Genomic DNA, 14967 nt, shown 5'->3' with positions numbered 1-14967 from the left:
GGATCTCCAACTGCTACTCAGAGCCCCATGTACTTGCAAGGTTTCCATTGTCTACTTGCCCAGGCTGGCAATGGCAATCTTCCAAGTGTGGGAGGTTCCAGGTTGCATCCATATTTTAGTGTAAGAAGAATGTTTTGTGAAATGCAAAATATAGAGTATTTGGGTTAGTGTTATTGCTTGCCATGCCAGTATGTGATGATGTATTAGCTCAATAGCAAGTATATTTCTTCCTGAATGTTATATATAATGGCACAGCAGCATGTCTTCAGATAGGACTCATGTAAAGAGCTTTTCATAAAATGTTTAGTTTATGACTGATATAGATTGCCTTTTGCCCTTTGTTAGAGAAATAGCTTTCATGATGGTTTGGGCTACACATTTTTATCTTCCTTTGACAGAAAGAGACGTTAAACTTCCAATCTGTGTTTCTAATGCTAGCAGTATTCTACTCTGTGCTATCTATAGGTATCATACGTCAAGGCCATTGACATCTGGATGGCTGTATGCCTTCTTTTTGTATTCTCGGCACTTCTGGAATATGCAGCTGTAAACTTTGTGTCAAGACAGCATAAAGAGCTGTTGAGATTTCACCGAAAGAGGAAGAAGAACAAGGTAACTATGTACTGATTAGAGAAATACAAGCCACAAAAGAAAACTAATTGCTTTGTAACAATGGTACACTGTTTGAAAAGTGGCTGTACAAATAACATTTTAACACAGGATGACATTCTCTCTCTTGTGGAAGGTCAGCACAAGGCCTATGTAATTCACAAATCCCACTGAAACCTTCAAAATAAGGATTAAAAGGGATTTAAGTGGGGCAAGAGCCTTGTGGAAGCTTTCTACACAGCATTTAATTTCACCATTTGAGAATACTAGCAGATTGCTTCTTCATGATAGAAACCGCTGGTAGGAGATATGTTAAAATAATTTCCTCCTGTGGTCCAGTGGAAGGCCTTGATAGATGCATTCAATTATATATATAAAAGCAAGTTTACTTCTATAAGAAGTTCATGACAGAAGTACTTTTGTTTTTCTTTTGTGCAAGGAAGAGGCAATATTTGCAAGCCAATGAAACACTGCAGATGAGTTGGATGTCAGCCTTTAATTTACAGATTAGAGATGAGTTTCTCATAACCTTGGTCACATTCTGCAGTGAAATGAAAACTGGTCTGTGTGTAGTGGTAGCTGGTGCCTATTGGGGCTGTGGAGCAGAGGACAGAGCAGCTAAAGTTAGCCGGATCAAGGAGTAACAACAGGTGGATTCATATGGCTCCACTGATGAAAATTCAGAAACAAACACAAGCTTCCATTTATCTCCATTAATGCACAAGTGTATGCATGTTTACTTGGTAGAAAGTGAACATAAGAACAGGCTTGCTGGATCAAGGCCTATCTATTCCAGCATCCTGTTTCACACATTGGCCCAGCAGATGTGTCTGGTAAGCCCACAGGCCAGTGCTAAGAGCATGCCCTCTCTCCTACTGTTACTCCCCTGCAACTGGTATTTAGACGTATTGTGCCTCTGAGGCTGGAGGTACCCTATAGCCCTCAGACTAGTAGCCACTGTCCTCCATGAATCCTCTCTAATAAAACACTTGGTGTCCGTCCGTGGACGGACACCAAGCGTGCGTTCATGCCTGGCCTGTTCTGGGCATGCGCACAGCGCATGCCCAGAACAGAGCAAGGGACAAACGAACAGCAGGTCCCGGCGGACATCTTGGGCGGCCAGAAGCGGCCGCCTCGAAGAAGCTGGGTATGCGGCAGAGGGGAGCACTGGCCGAGGCGCAGCCAAGGCGGCGGCGGAGCCATGGCCGTGGCCTGGCCGCGCCGCCGAAGCCAGGTGGGGGGAGGCGGCGGCGGGGGAAGCCAGCCGAGGTGGTGGCGAAGCCGCCGCCGAGGCCTGGCGCCGCCGCCGAAGCCGGGCGGCTTGGGGCCCTTGCCCGGCCGGGGAGACCAGCCGCGGCATAGAGGCTGGCAGCAGCGGGAGGGGGAATGGCGGCCGGGGGGCCCGGAGCACTCACTAGCGCCCGTTATTCAATGGGCCTGCATTTACTAGTTTATCTATAAAAACATAAGGAAAGTTCCATTACGTATTCCATAAGTTCCCTTGTCAATGTCTTCCTCTTTAGGAAGCATTCATTGTTCAATGTCTTCCTCTTTAGGAAGCATTCACATGACCGCAGCCTTAGTCCCCTTTTACAGAAACCACATACAGACACAGAAAACACACAGAGCTGGTTTGAACTTAATGGCAGCATCTAAAGTTTGTGTAAGCACTTGCAGTCCTGTGAGCACATACTTTCCTCTTCCTTACATGAGCCTCTACTACTCCATTTCCAGGTTATGATAGTATCCCACTGCCTTGTGGGTGGGAGTAGGGTGTAGTTGGCACATGGCAATTGACTGTTGGCAATGTCAAAAAGATGGTCAAAATGAATAGAAGAAATGAAGGTGTGTAGTGAATCCTCATAGAGATTCATTGAGGGAAAGTTATACACCGAAGAATCCAAACACTTGAAAAATAGTGACCACACATTTTGCTCCATAACTCCACTTCTATAAGGGCTAGAGCTTACCTTTTTTAAAAAAAATGAAAGCTGGGAATCTGGAGAAATTAATAGGACAGATCTGAAACCTGAATCGAATCTGAGGTGATTCGGATGGGTTAGATATGGATCCAAATTGAATTGGGGCTGTTTTGATTTGGTTACATATCGAAACACAGAAAATCCGAATTGCTCACCCCTACTGTTGATGCCCTAGTTGAGAACTGGAACAACAAACTCACCAGGGCAGTAGACATGATTGCTCCTAAGCGTCCTCTCCAACTTACTTCAAAATTGGCTCCTTGGTATATGGAAGTACAGGGGCTGAAGCGTCAAGGTAGACGATTGGAGTGCAAGTGGAGAAAGACTCGACTCAAATCTGACAGGTTGCAACATGGAGCACATTTGAAGATCTATGCTCAAGCAATACATGCAGCAAAGAAGCAATTCTTTTCTGCCCATATTGCATCTGCAAGTTCACATCCTGCAGAGTAGTTCAGGGTTGTGAGTATGTGCTCCTCCTCCCTTGAATCAGAAACTGGAACAACTGATTACCTGCTGTGGCATGTTTAATGAATTCTTTGTGGGGGAAATCTCTCGTATTTGGGCTGACTTAGACTCAGTCTCCACAATTACTTCAGTGTCCGATGTGGAGGTGTCTAGTGACTCCTCTTGTGTGGTTAGATTGGATGAGTTTCAGTTTGTGACTCCTGAGGATGTGGATAAGCTGCTTGGAATGGTTCTCAACCTGTTCTCTTGACCCCTGCCCAACATGGCTTATACTGTCTGGCAGGGGGGTTGTTGTAGAAGGCCTGATAGAGATCATAATTGCTTCTCTGAGGGAGGACAGGATGCCTCCTTGTCTTAAGGAGGCAATTATTAGACCACTTCTGAAGAAGCCTGCCTTGGATCCCTCAGAATTGAGCAACTATAGGGCTGTCTCCAACCTCACGTGGCTTGGCAAGGTAATTGAGAGGGTGGTAGCTTCCAAGCTCCAGACAGTCTTGGAGAAAACTGATTATCTAGACCCATTTCAGAGTGGCTTTCAGGCAGGCTATGGGGTGGAGACTGCCTTGGTCAGGTTTTTGGATTATCTCCAATTGACAGAGAATTGACAGAGGAAGTGTGACTCTGTTGGTCCTTTTGCACCTCTCGGTCGCTTTCGATACTATCAACCATAGAGCATCTGAGGGGGTTGGGAGTGGGCGGTGCTGCTGTGCAGATTTTGAAGATTTTGTTCTTCAAATTCTGAATTTTGGTACGGTGTCCCTCAGGGCTCCGTATTGTCTCCTGTGTTGTTTAACATCTGCATAAAACCACTGGGAGAAATCATCAGGAGATTTGGTGCAGGGTGCTATCAGTATTCTGAGGGATAACAAACTGAGACTGAATCCAGATAAGACAGAGGTACTCATTGTGTGGAGTTGAAACTCAGGAGATGAGTTTGAGCTGCCTGTTCTGAAGGGAGTCACACTTCTCCAGAAGAAGAAGGTATACAGGTGTCCCAGGTTGAGGCAGTGACCAGAAGTGCCTTCTATCAGCTTCAGCCAGTTGCATCCGTTTCTTGAGATAAATGACCTCAGAACAGTGGTACAAATGCTGGTAACATCCAGACTGGATTACTGCATGAATCAATTTTATTATTACAGTGAGTGACCAGCAATCAAAAAAATAAAATGGAAAATAAAATTAGAGTAAAATAAAATCAAAAACAGGACTGGGTGATAGAGTCTCAAAACATATACATACAGAGGACTCCCTTCTGTTTGCATGCCATGGCACAGAATATTGCTACCTTAGCTGTAACTGCTGTCTGCCAGAAGAAAGGAAATGTAATACTTTTCTGATCAACCTGGCATGCTTTTTATAAGTGGTTCAATCCAGGCAATGTGAATGTCCCTATAATAGTCTGGATTACTGCAATGTGCTCTATGTGGGGCTGCCTTTGTATGTTGTCCAAAAACTACAGTTGGTCCAGAATGCAGCAGCCAGGTTGGTCTCTGGGTCATCTCCGAGAGACCATATTACTCCTGTACTGAAAGAGCTACACTAGCTGCGGATAAGTTTCCAGGCAAAATACAAGGTGTGGTTATAACCTATAAATCCCTAAATGGCTTGGGCCCTGGGTCATGAACTTTACTGCCCATTGAGATCATCAGGAGAGGTCTGCCTGCATTTGCCACTGGATCATCTGGTGGCTACTCGGGGATGGGCCTTCTCTGCTGCTGCGCTGAAGCTTTGGAATGCACTCTCTGATGAAATAAGAACCTCTCCATCTCTGGCAACTTTAAAAAAGTCTTTAAAGATGCATCTGTTCACCCACACTTTTAATTAAATACTGTTTTAATCGTTTTAGCATTGTTTTAAAATATTGCTTTAAAAATTTAAATTGTCATAATGTTTTAACTTTTTCTGTTTATTTTGTTCTATCTTTTAACCTTTTCTGTTATCATTTATTTTAAACCGCCCAGAAACATACATTTTGGGCAGTATAAAAATATGTTGTTTAAAAACAAACAAACCAGGATTGGCTATGGGTGTTATGGAAGACGTCCTACTAGAAAACAAAACCACAGGTTCCAACTGGATTTTGAGCCAGTTGTAGAGAACAAATAGAGAATAGAGAACAAAGCTTTGTGACAGTGAAGAATGTTGCAGAACGAAAGCCTGCTGGAAGCAACTTTACTTTGGAAAAAATAAACTTTTTTGCCCAGAGTGATGATCAGAACAAGGGGGAGGAAGGAGGGGTGGGAAACCCTCCCGAAGCCCTCCCATTTAAAAGATGGCATTCATCTTTCTTAGCAGATTATTATATGAATGAATTTCAAAAATGGGCTACTGAACTTTGCTTTGTTTCTTTAAAATCTTTAGTTCTATCATGGCTGATGTCTTTCACATTACAAGGAGATAAATCAAAATACTTATTTTCCTTTTGGGACAGTGTACAGTACTAACAGGGCTGCTCAACTTAGGCTGCCCCAGCTGGTTTTGAACTACAACTTCCATAATCCCCAGCCACAGTGGTCAATAGCCAGGGATTATGGAAGTTGTAGGCCAACATCTGCAGGATGACCGAAGTTGAGCAGCCCTGATATACACTGTTATTTATAGGCTTATGTAGCAGGAGGTGACCTAGAAGTAATTCATGCCACTACCAGCTGTGCCATAACTGGTAGTAGTGTGCATGGTTTTGGTTCGGGCACTATTTAAAAGCCCTCCAGACCGGTTCGTAATTCCCCTGGTCCGGAGGTTCGGATGGACGGGGGACTACGTCACCCGCATACGTCACCGCGCGTCAGCGACAGAGACGAGCGTGCGCGCCACGAAGAGAGCATGCACGCCGCTAGCTCTAGTCTCTTTAAGACTTAAGGAACGACGACGGGGGCAGGGGCGGCAGGGAGGAACTCTGCCCCCCCAAGAAGATTTTTTAAAAGGACCAGCACCGGAGAGGGAAGAGCGGCGGGGGGGGGTAAGTACTACCACCCCCCCACTTAAAGTAATAGTCCCCCCCGTGCCGGACCGGGGGAATTCCGGACCGTGCACACCGCTAATAACTGGTGAGGCAAAAATGTATTAGAATGGCTTGCCGTGTGTGCCAGTTATTTGGCACATGTGTTTATCATGCTCAAGTGCCTATGCAACCAAAAACGCTTTAGTAAAATAGTCTGATTGTTTATTCTGTTTCTCTCTGTTAGAGCAACTGCATTTATCTTTAGTAAATCAGAACACGGTGCTGGATTACATTAACACCTCACAATATAAGAACAGCCCTGCTGGATCAGGCACAAGGCCTATCTAGTCCAGCATCCTGTTTCACACAGTGCTCCACCAGATGACTCTGGGAAACCCACAGGCATGAGGTGAAGGAATGCCATCTCTCCTGCAACTAGTATTTAGAGACATCTTGCCTCTGAGGCTGGAGGTAGCCTATAGGCACCAACTAGTAGCCATTGATAGACTTGTCCTCCATGAATTTGTCTAAGGCCCTTTTAAAGCCATCCAAGCTAGTGGCCATCGGCAAATCCCATGGCAAACAATTCCATAGATTAATTATGTGCTGTGTGAAAAGGTACATCCTCTTGTTGGTCCCAAATTTCCTGGCCTTCACTTTCATGGGATGACCTCTGGTTCTAGTGTTGTGGGAGAGGGAGAAAAATTTCTCTCTGTCTATGCATAATTTTATACACCTCTATCATGTCTCCCCATAGTTGCCTCTTTTCCAAACTAAAAAGCCCCAGATGCTGTAGCCTTGCCTCATAAGGAAGGTGCTCCAAGCCATTGCTCATCTTGGTTGCCCTGTTCTGTGCCTTTTCAAGCTTTGCTTCTCCCATTCCCTTTGTTGCTATATGATTATAAAACGTAGTGCCTCCCGTGTGACCAACCTTATATAGGTGAAACAATTGCTAGTTCTTTAGCATCAGACTTTTTTTTCTTTTTAAATCTCTAATCTTAGAAAGATTAGTCATTGAACTTTGACCAGGAAATTCGGAGAGATCAAGACAAAATAAGTCAGTGTCAATTACTCAAAGAAATATGTTTAATTATACATTTATTTTATGTTGTTAATACTGGCTTACCTGTTGTGCAGTAACATGGATGGTCCAGAACCACCCACACCATTGCAGGTGTCTTACACAGTGTGAGGCTTGACTGCCCATGAGAACCACCAGGATCCATGTGGATCCTGACAGTTCCACGGTGGCAAACCTGCCTACGGAGGCTTCCAGTTAGCTGAAGTTAAGGGTGAGAGTCTGCCCTTAATGCAGGCTATCTGCTTTTGTGTGAGTGCTGGCTGCTCCCAGCTGGCCCTGGCACAGGAGCAGGCTACTGGCTGTCGCTGGGAGAACACTTGTGCAGTGCATTGTGGGATCTCCAGGGGCCAGGACATGTTATCCCGGCCTCCAGAACTCAATGCTGCAGGAACACAGCACTGATCATCTGTTTGCACTCCCAACAACAGACCTCAGCCATCGGGGGGGGGGGAGTGAGTAAAACAAGCCACTCTGCCTGTCCGTTGCTCCACCCACCTGGTTGTGAGAATGACCTCTGTCTGTGCTGTGGTGGAACAAGCTTGTTCTACTACTACTTAAAATTGTTCAATCATAGTTGCATGATTTGCACAGTGCATGATTTGCACAGTGCATGATTTGCACAGTGCATGATTTACACGCAGTTCTGAATTACCTGAGTTATGCCGTGCAACGTCAACCATTATCAACATGTCATCTAAATGATCCAAAGGTGTGGCCTGATTAGCACATTCTCAGCCATACAAGAGGGAATGTATAGTGGGAAATAATAGAGATTTCATATGCTGTCATTTGCCTAGTTTTTGGCATAGAAGAACAGCTTAAGCCCAAGTTACTGTTGTATTGTTTTATGCGTGTTTTTATATGTTTTTATACTTTTAGCATGATGTTTTTATTGTGTTTTTATTGTATGTTTTTAACTTTTGTAAACCGCCTTGGGGCTATCTTTTAACGAAAGGCGGTATAAAAATGCAAAAATAAATAAATAAATAAATAAATAAATAAATAAATAAATAAATAAATAAATAAATAAGTTACCTGCCTTTCTCAGCAAGATCCCCACCAGTCATTAGGATCATCAGGACAGGTTTGTCTCCATGTGTCATCAGTTCATCTCACAGCAACTTGGGATTGGACCTTTTCAGTAGCCACCGCTAAGTTGTGGAATACACTCTCATGAGAATGAGGTTTATCAGTTTTATGTTAATATTTTAAATGGTTTGATTTTATGTTTTATGTTAATATCTTAAATAGTTTTATTTTTTATTGTGAACTGACCTGAGCCATTTTTGGATGGGTGATGCATATATTAAATAAATAAATAAATAAATAAATAGAGGTGCTTTATACTGCATCAGATCAATTATCTTAGAAAATCCATAAAAATGTTTTTAAGTATCAGACTATAATTTCAAAATTTGACCTCAAAGTTCAAACTCTGAATTTAAAGGTTAGTTGAGTTTTTGTTTCTTGAGATGCTGTTTCCTGATTGATTAGCAATCATTCTACCACCTCCCCTTCCTGCTTATAATAGAATTTACATTGCATATCAAAACAGGAGCTGTTCTATGGACACCCTTAGGGCTCTGTTCTGTCACCAATGCTTTTTAACATCTTCATGAAACCACTGGGTGAGGTCATCAGGAGATTTGGTGTCGGGTGTTATGAGTATGCTAACAAATCTACTTCTCTTCATCTGTATCATCAGGAAATGGTGTTCTGATTGTTTCATTATTGTTTTATGGTGTTTTATAATCTCTGTTATAATTGTTAATGGATTTTAATTGTTCTGTTTTAATTATAAACCACCTTGAGCCATTTTGGAAAGGCAGTATAGAAATCAAATAAATAAATAAATATGATGGGGCCAGGAGAAATGCCTCTCACCATGTATACACTGTAATGTGTAACATGGATCTTCATGTGTCTGATTTCCATAATCCTTCCACTCCTTCTTTTGAGACTGAAGGATTGTGACAGTTAAGCACACATATGCCCGGCATTGGATTCTGCAGCAACAGGGGCATGATCTACCTCTCCCATAGCATGTACTGCCTCGAGTTTACAGATTGCATGAAACCATGTGAAGAGACAAAATCGTCTGGCTAGGTGGTGGTAAGGAACAGGAGTAGCTCATATCCAGGTGGAACAGGAGTAGCTCAAAACAGGTAAAGATTAGGGCTACTGTGCTGGACCAATTGCTGTCATAGGACAGACTTGAGAAAAAATGTTTGTTTCAGGTCCTCACACATACACTGCACATTGATCCCCGAAGCATTTGGAAAGTGGCTTTAGTATTGCAATTCCAGCTTCAAATTTGTGACCATTTTATTATTTTTTGATGAATTTTGATTCTAGTTTTGCAGTTTTTAGCCTGGACAACCATTCTACTAAGAGAATAGCACTGTGCAGTAATCCAGGTTATGTTATTCAAACCAGCTTTTATTTCCTTTTCCTACTGAACAATTTCCTTTTTCCTCCTTGAGGCAGGGATCAAGTACATATGTTGCCTGCCTAGGGCAGCCCAAATGAACATCAGATTATAAAAATTTAATCTGCCAGTTTCCAATGACAGCTTCTTTGTTTTATTTCATATTATTATCGCTATATATAATTCTCTAAGGCTTACCCGTTGCTAATCTCATGCGTGGCAGTTCTTACGAGAGGTCGCAAGCACCATGGTGATTGGGCAGTGGAGATTCCATATGCAGATAGGGAGGAGAAGCCTGTGAGAGCAGAAGCACCATGGTAATTGGGCAGTGGGAATTCCATATGCAGATAGGGAGGGGGAGCCTGTGGGAACTGTGGTGGTTGGGCAGTGGGGATTCCATATGCAGATAGGGAGGAGGAGCCTGTTATGGTTAAGGTCAGTTGGAATGCAACTGTTACTGGTTGAAAGATGTTCTTGATTGTAGATAAGAGGGGTGTGTGTGTGTGTGTGTGTGTGTATGGATAGTGGGCAAAGATCTACAAAGAGAGGGGTCGTGAGAGAGGAAAGAACCCCTTCAGGAAAAGGAGGCTGTCGTTGTGTGAATTAGATGAGGATACAAGATGAACAAGAACTGTTAACTCAGGAAGGGGGGGGGAGAGAGAGAGAGAGGGAAGAGTGAGGGGCGGGCCCGAGCCTGTCAGTGGCCTAAGGGGAACGAGCAGCCATGGCAGTGACAGCAGCGAGGAAGGGCCCAGTCAACCACTGCTGCTGCTGCTGCTGTGGGGAGGAGCAGGAGCGGGGCTTGGGTGAGGGTGGGGAGGTCTCTGGGGATAGGGAGCTGCAGCTTGGCCAACAGGCAACAGCAACACTGCAGCCGTGACCAAGAGGGGTGAGGGAGATGGAGTAAAGGGATGGAGGAGTGACCAAGGGATGAAGGAGTGAGGGGGGTGGAAGCAGAGGGGAGGAGGGGGAGGAGCAGGAGTGTGGCTCAGGTGAGGGTGGAGAGATCTCTGAGGTGAGAGGGGCTGTGGCAGGGGTGAGGGAAGCAATCAAGTACTAGCATGCAGATCCATTTATTCATTATATAAAAGCTAAGGATGAGCACAAATTGAAAATCTTGATTTGATTCAAGGATGAATCAAGATGTGTTGTTTCAATTCGAACATGAATTGAATCAGCCCTAAACAGGCCAATTTGATTCAGACTTGATTCTAATAGAATCTGAATCAATTTGACCTGTCCTATATGGAGGGGGTTGGGGAGGAGAGCCTCCTTTCAGCCTTTTTTATTTTTTAAAGAAAAGAGGTGTTGGAGTGCCAGGAAGTTTCCTTTACTGTGCTGAGCCCACAGCGGGGAATGGGAGGTGTTGACCCACCCACTATTCTCCTGTGGCCCACCGGCTGCTGCTTTTGAAAACAAGAGGTGTTTGCATCACCAGTACAGAGAGTACTTGGTATTCCAGACACAATAAATTGTAACGAGATGATGAGAGTTGTAGTTCCGCTGCATCTGGATTACCACAGATTGGGAACCCCTGCTCTAGAAAACATCCTGGGTATTGGTGATGCAAGCATGACAAACATATGTGTTTGGATCCAACTATTCCCTTCCACTGATGGGAAGATTCCCTTCCACTTAGCTTCCAGGGATGGAAGATCTTCCACTGACGAAAAGGGTTCTTCTGCTGATAGATGTCTCCTCATGTCCTTGTTCTGTGAGGACTCTATCCAAATTGGGATTCTGCCTTTCATGAATCATTGTCACTACAGTTGTATTTATGATGTGGATATTTATAATGAAAACATTTAAGATTTACACCCATTTTGCCCTTTAAAAAGCACTTACAGAGAGAGCAGAGAGCAAGACTGAGATTTATCATACATAATTGATACATATGGATATTGCTTTGCTTGTTGACATTTCCACTTTAAAAGAAGCAAGCATGCATACTAATTTTGTAATTTCATTGAAGAGTATAGTTTGCTCTAAGGCTACATTTTAATATTCCTTATTTATGTTTCAAAAGCATTCAACTTGTTATTTCTCAGCGTCATAGTACCTAATTCACAGAACAAATAAATCAGTAGACTAGGTTGATTACACCTTTTTCAATGATAATCATGTCTTTTTCTTTTATTTTCTTTTGTTTTCTTTGTGGTCTACCTTCCATTTTGCTGAAAGTTTTATGAGGGAGTGCTTGATGGAAATGAAATCAATGAATCATTGTGGCGTAGCAATGGCTTGAGAAGTACAGGATGCATAGACGGGACTTTCTCTCAAATCTACAATATAAATTTAAGGGTAAACTATGTAGAAGATGTCCCATTTGTCATAATGTGATACCAAATCATTAACAAAGGCCCAGTCCATTTGTCTGACTAATGTCTTTCCATGTGGACTCTGTTAACCTCCATTACTACCTTCATGCGATTATATAAAGGTACATTCTTGCTTCATCCTGGAATCATAATTTGACAGGAATCCGTTTCTTCAGCTGCCTATAATAGTTTAAAAATTAACTTCTAAATGCCTCTATAAAAACAATACAAATGCTAAAAAGGAACTGAGGGCTCCTGTACTGATGAAAAGTTTAAGCACTTACCATGCAGTCAGAGACATTCTGTAGATGTTCAGTAAAATAAAGCCCTAGACAGACATTATAGTAAAAAAGCTGTACTCGTGTACAGCTGGCGAAGCAAGCACAGAAGTCCTGTACCCCCAGCCAGTCAATCAGTATCCCTAACTCCCCTTCCTGCACCACTCATTGTTACCACAGTAATCTGAAGAGGCAACCACTATAAGTGTCTGTGATTGGCAGCCTGAAGCACCCTGTGTTGCTGCTCACAGAAATGTCCGCCATCATGCTTATGGAGGGTCAGCTCTTCAGACAACAGCTGTGATAACCATGTTCTCAGTTGGTGTGCTGCAGGTGGCAGGACTTCCATATCTGCCTTGGTAGCTGTATGCAAGTGCAGCTTTATTTAATATAATGACTGTATATGGCTTATAAATTAGGGCAAAACTGGTGCCTAGAGCCCATAAAAGCACCTTCTCCCCATTTCCCACTGCAGCAGATCAGAGCTGCAGTTCCAATTCCATTTCTTTGAAAGGAACACGATGCTCTTCATGTATCCATTAAAAAATGATGGATACAGATTGGCACAGTCACACTATGCATATTATTGTTAACAGCCCCACACATTCCTCAAAAGCTGCTGGAGAGAGTGAGGTAGGCTCTGTAGGTGAATAACAGGTTCACTCAGTCACACAACTGATTGTCAGCTCTGCGCTACTGCAGAAGTGCTAAAGCAGGTACTTCAGGATGGTCCCTGAAGATACTTTAGGATGGTCCCTGCTTAGGGAGCCTGGAACAGGACACAAGCTCAAACTGCCCTGGCAACTGGAGAATGGGAGCAAGTGGGGTCCAGCCGAACGGTTCCCATAGCTGTCCATATTGACTCTTGAACTACCTGTGACATGAACAGGTAACAACTTTGATGCCTATGAGTTTTTCACATTTCAGCTTGTCAGATGTAATTGAAACCATGTATTACCAGGAAGGTTTTTTAAATGTTTAACTTTTCTATCTGTTTTGCTCTTCTTCTTTCTACAAAGTATATGAAGAATCAGTTACAATCCATTCTTCAAAACCATAGGCTGCAGAAAAATCTACAATTTTATTTTCTTACCATAATCTCATGTAGTGCGTATGGCTGTGCTCGATCCCTGAGAGGAACTAAATTTTATTTATTGTTCAGTTTGTATATTGCCTTTCATAAAGCATCCCAAGGTAGTTTACAAAAGTTAAAATACATTAAAATTACATAAAAATCACATATAGAACCTTAAAAAATAAAAACCATTAACCCCCCCCCACACAAAAAAAAACCCATTAAAAGATAACAGAAACAGGAGAGCTGGCAGCCTCTAAGGCAGGCCTGCTCAACTTCGGCCCTCCTGCAGATGTTGGCCTACAATTCCCATAATCCCTGGCTATTGGCTGCTGTGGCTGAGAATTATGGGAGTTGTAGTCCAAAAACAGCTGGGGGGGCCTAAGTTGAGCAGGCCTGCTCTAAGAGGTAAAAGTCTAAACAAATAAAAAGGTCTTTGGTGGGTTTTTTAAAAGCAGCCACAGATGTCAAAGAGCGGACATTCATAGGGAGAGCATTCCAGAGCCAGGGGGCAACAATAGAAAAGGCCCTGTCCCCTGTGCACTACAATTTAGCCTCTCTCAATGTTGGCACACAGAGCAAAGGCCCCTCTGATGACCTTATTGGGCAGACAGAAACCATTGGGAGCAGGCAGTCCTTCAGGTATCCAGGTCCCAACCCATTAAGGGCTTTAAAGATAATAACCAGCACCCTAAATTGGATCTGGAAACAAATTGGAAGCCAGTGCAGCTCTTTTAAAATAGGTGTAATATGCTCTGAGTGATATTCTTAAGTTTCAGAATATTCTTCAAGGGCAGTCCCATGCAAAGTGCACTGCAGTAATACAGCTGTGATATGACTAAGGCATGGGTAATCATGGCCATATCTGCCTTCTCTAGAAAGGGTCATAACTGGCACACTAACCAAAGCTGTACAAAAGCACCCCTGGTGACCACCTCCACCTGAGCATCCAAAAGCAGAACTGGGTGCAGCAACCCTCCCAAACTGCGCACTTGCTCTTTCAAGGGGAGTATAAACCAATTCAGATTATCAAACACAAATTAGCTTGGTCAAGAAGCTGAAGGAAATGAAATCCTTTGATCATTTTATGGCTGGATATGTTTTGTATGGGAACACTGAATAGGCAAAGACAGCAGCCCAACTCATTACTTCCTTTCAACCCTCCCAAGGACTGTGCTTGTTTTAGAAAATCATCATGTACATTTAGAGACATTTTTAATTACTGCTGTCATTAAGGGCCTGCTCATATATGCATACCCAACAAAATACATAGAGTTAGCTCCATTTTAAAAATGAATGTAGGATTTAGATAATTAGTTTGTTTAAAGCCTTTCACAGAATAAAAAGTAGAACACACACACGCACACAACTGCACTTAAAAGCTAATTGCAATGGCTTTTAGCATACACAATAAACTGGACTTACTGACTGACCGATATTTAAAAGATCTTTAATTTCTCAAAAGAGGCAAGACAAAATACAAATACCTGGACACAATTAAAGAAATTGATTGTTAAGGGAGGCAATGAATCTCGTATCTGGAATGGCATCTACAAAACATGTTTAACCAAATACCAATTAATCATTTTCTATAATAAATGAGTTAAGTGCTTTTTCTTCCAATTTTGGCTGAATTAACAGGACCATTTTTCATGTGAAAAGGGCATTACAAGATATAAGATATATTTTCCTCCTAAAATATCCACATAGTGAAGTAATCATGAATATGCACTGATAATGATCAAATTGCAGGGCCACTTATAGCAAACTCTTGCACATCAAAATGG

The 14967-nt window shown here is 42.8% G+C and overlaps 1 protein-coding gene across 5 annotated transcripts in view; it reads left to right on the top strand.

Annotated features, from left to right (window-relative positions):
* GLRA3 (glycine receptor alpha 3) overlaps nt 1–14967 on the top strand; it is a 162954-nt gene that overhangs the window by 133063 nt on the left and 14924 nt on the right. For 4 of the 5 annotated variants that reach the window (XM_053255698.1, XM_053255697.1, XM_053255701.1 and 1 more), the window contains one exon: nt 466–612. In XM_053255698.1, the coding sequence (XP_053111673.1) occupies nt 466–612 (147 nt within the window). Of the gene's footprint in view, nt 1–465; nt 613–5020; nt 5449–14967 lie in introns of those variants that run through there. The other variant, XM_053255700.1, reaches the window with a different exon arrangement.

The sequence above is a fragment of the Hemicordylus capensis genome, chromosome 5 (assembly GCF_027244095.1).
Source record: "Hemicordylus capensis ecotype Gifberg chromosome 5, rHemCap1.1.pri, whole genome shotgun sequence".
NCBI lineage: Eukaryota > Metazoa > Chordata > Lepidosauria > Squamata > Cordylidae > Hemicordylus > Hemicordylus capensis.
This window is presented reverse-complemented; position numbering and strand designations above follow the sequence as displayed.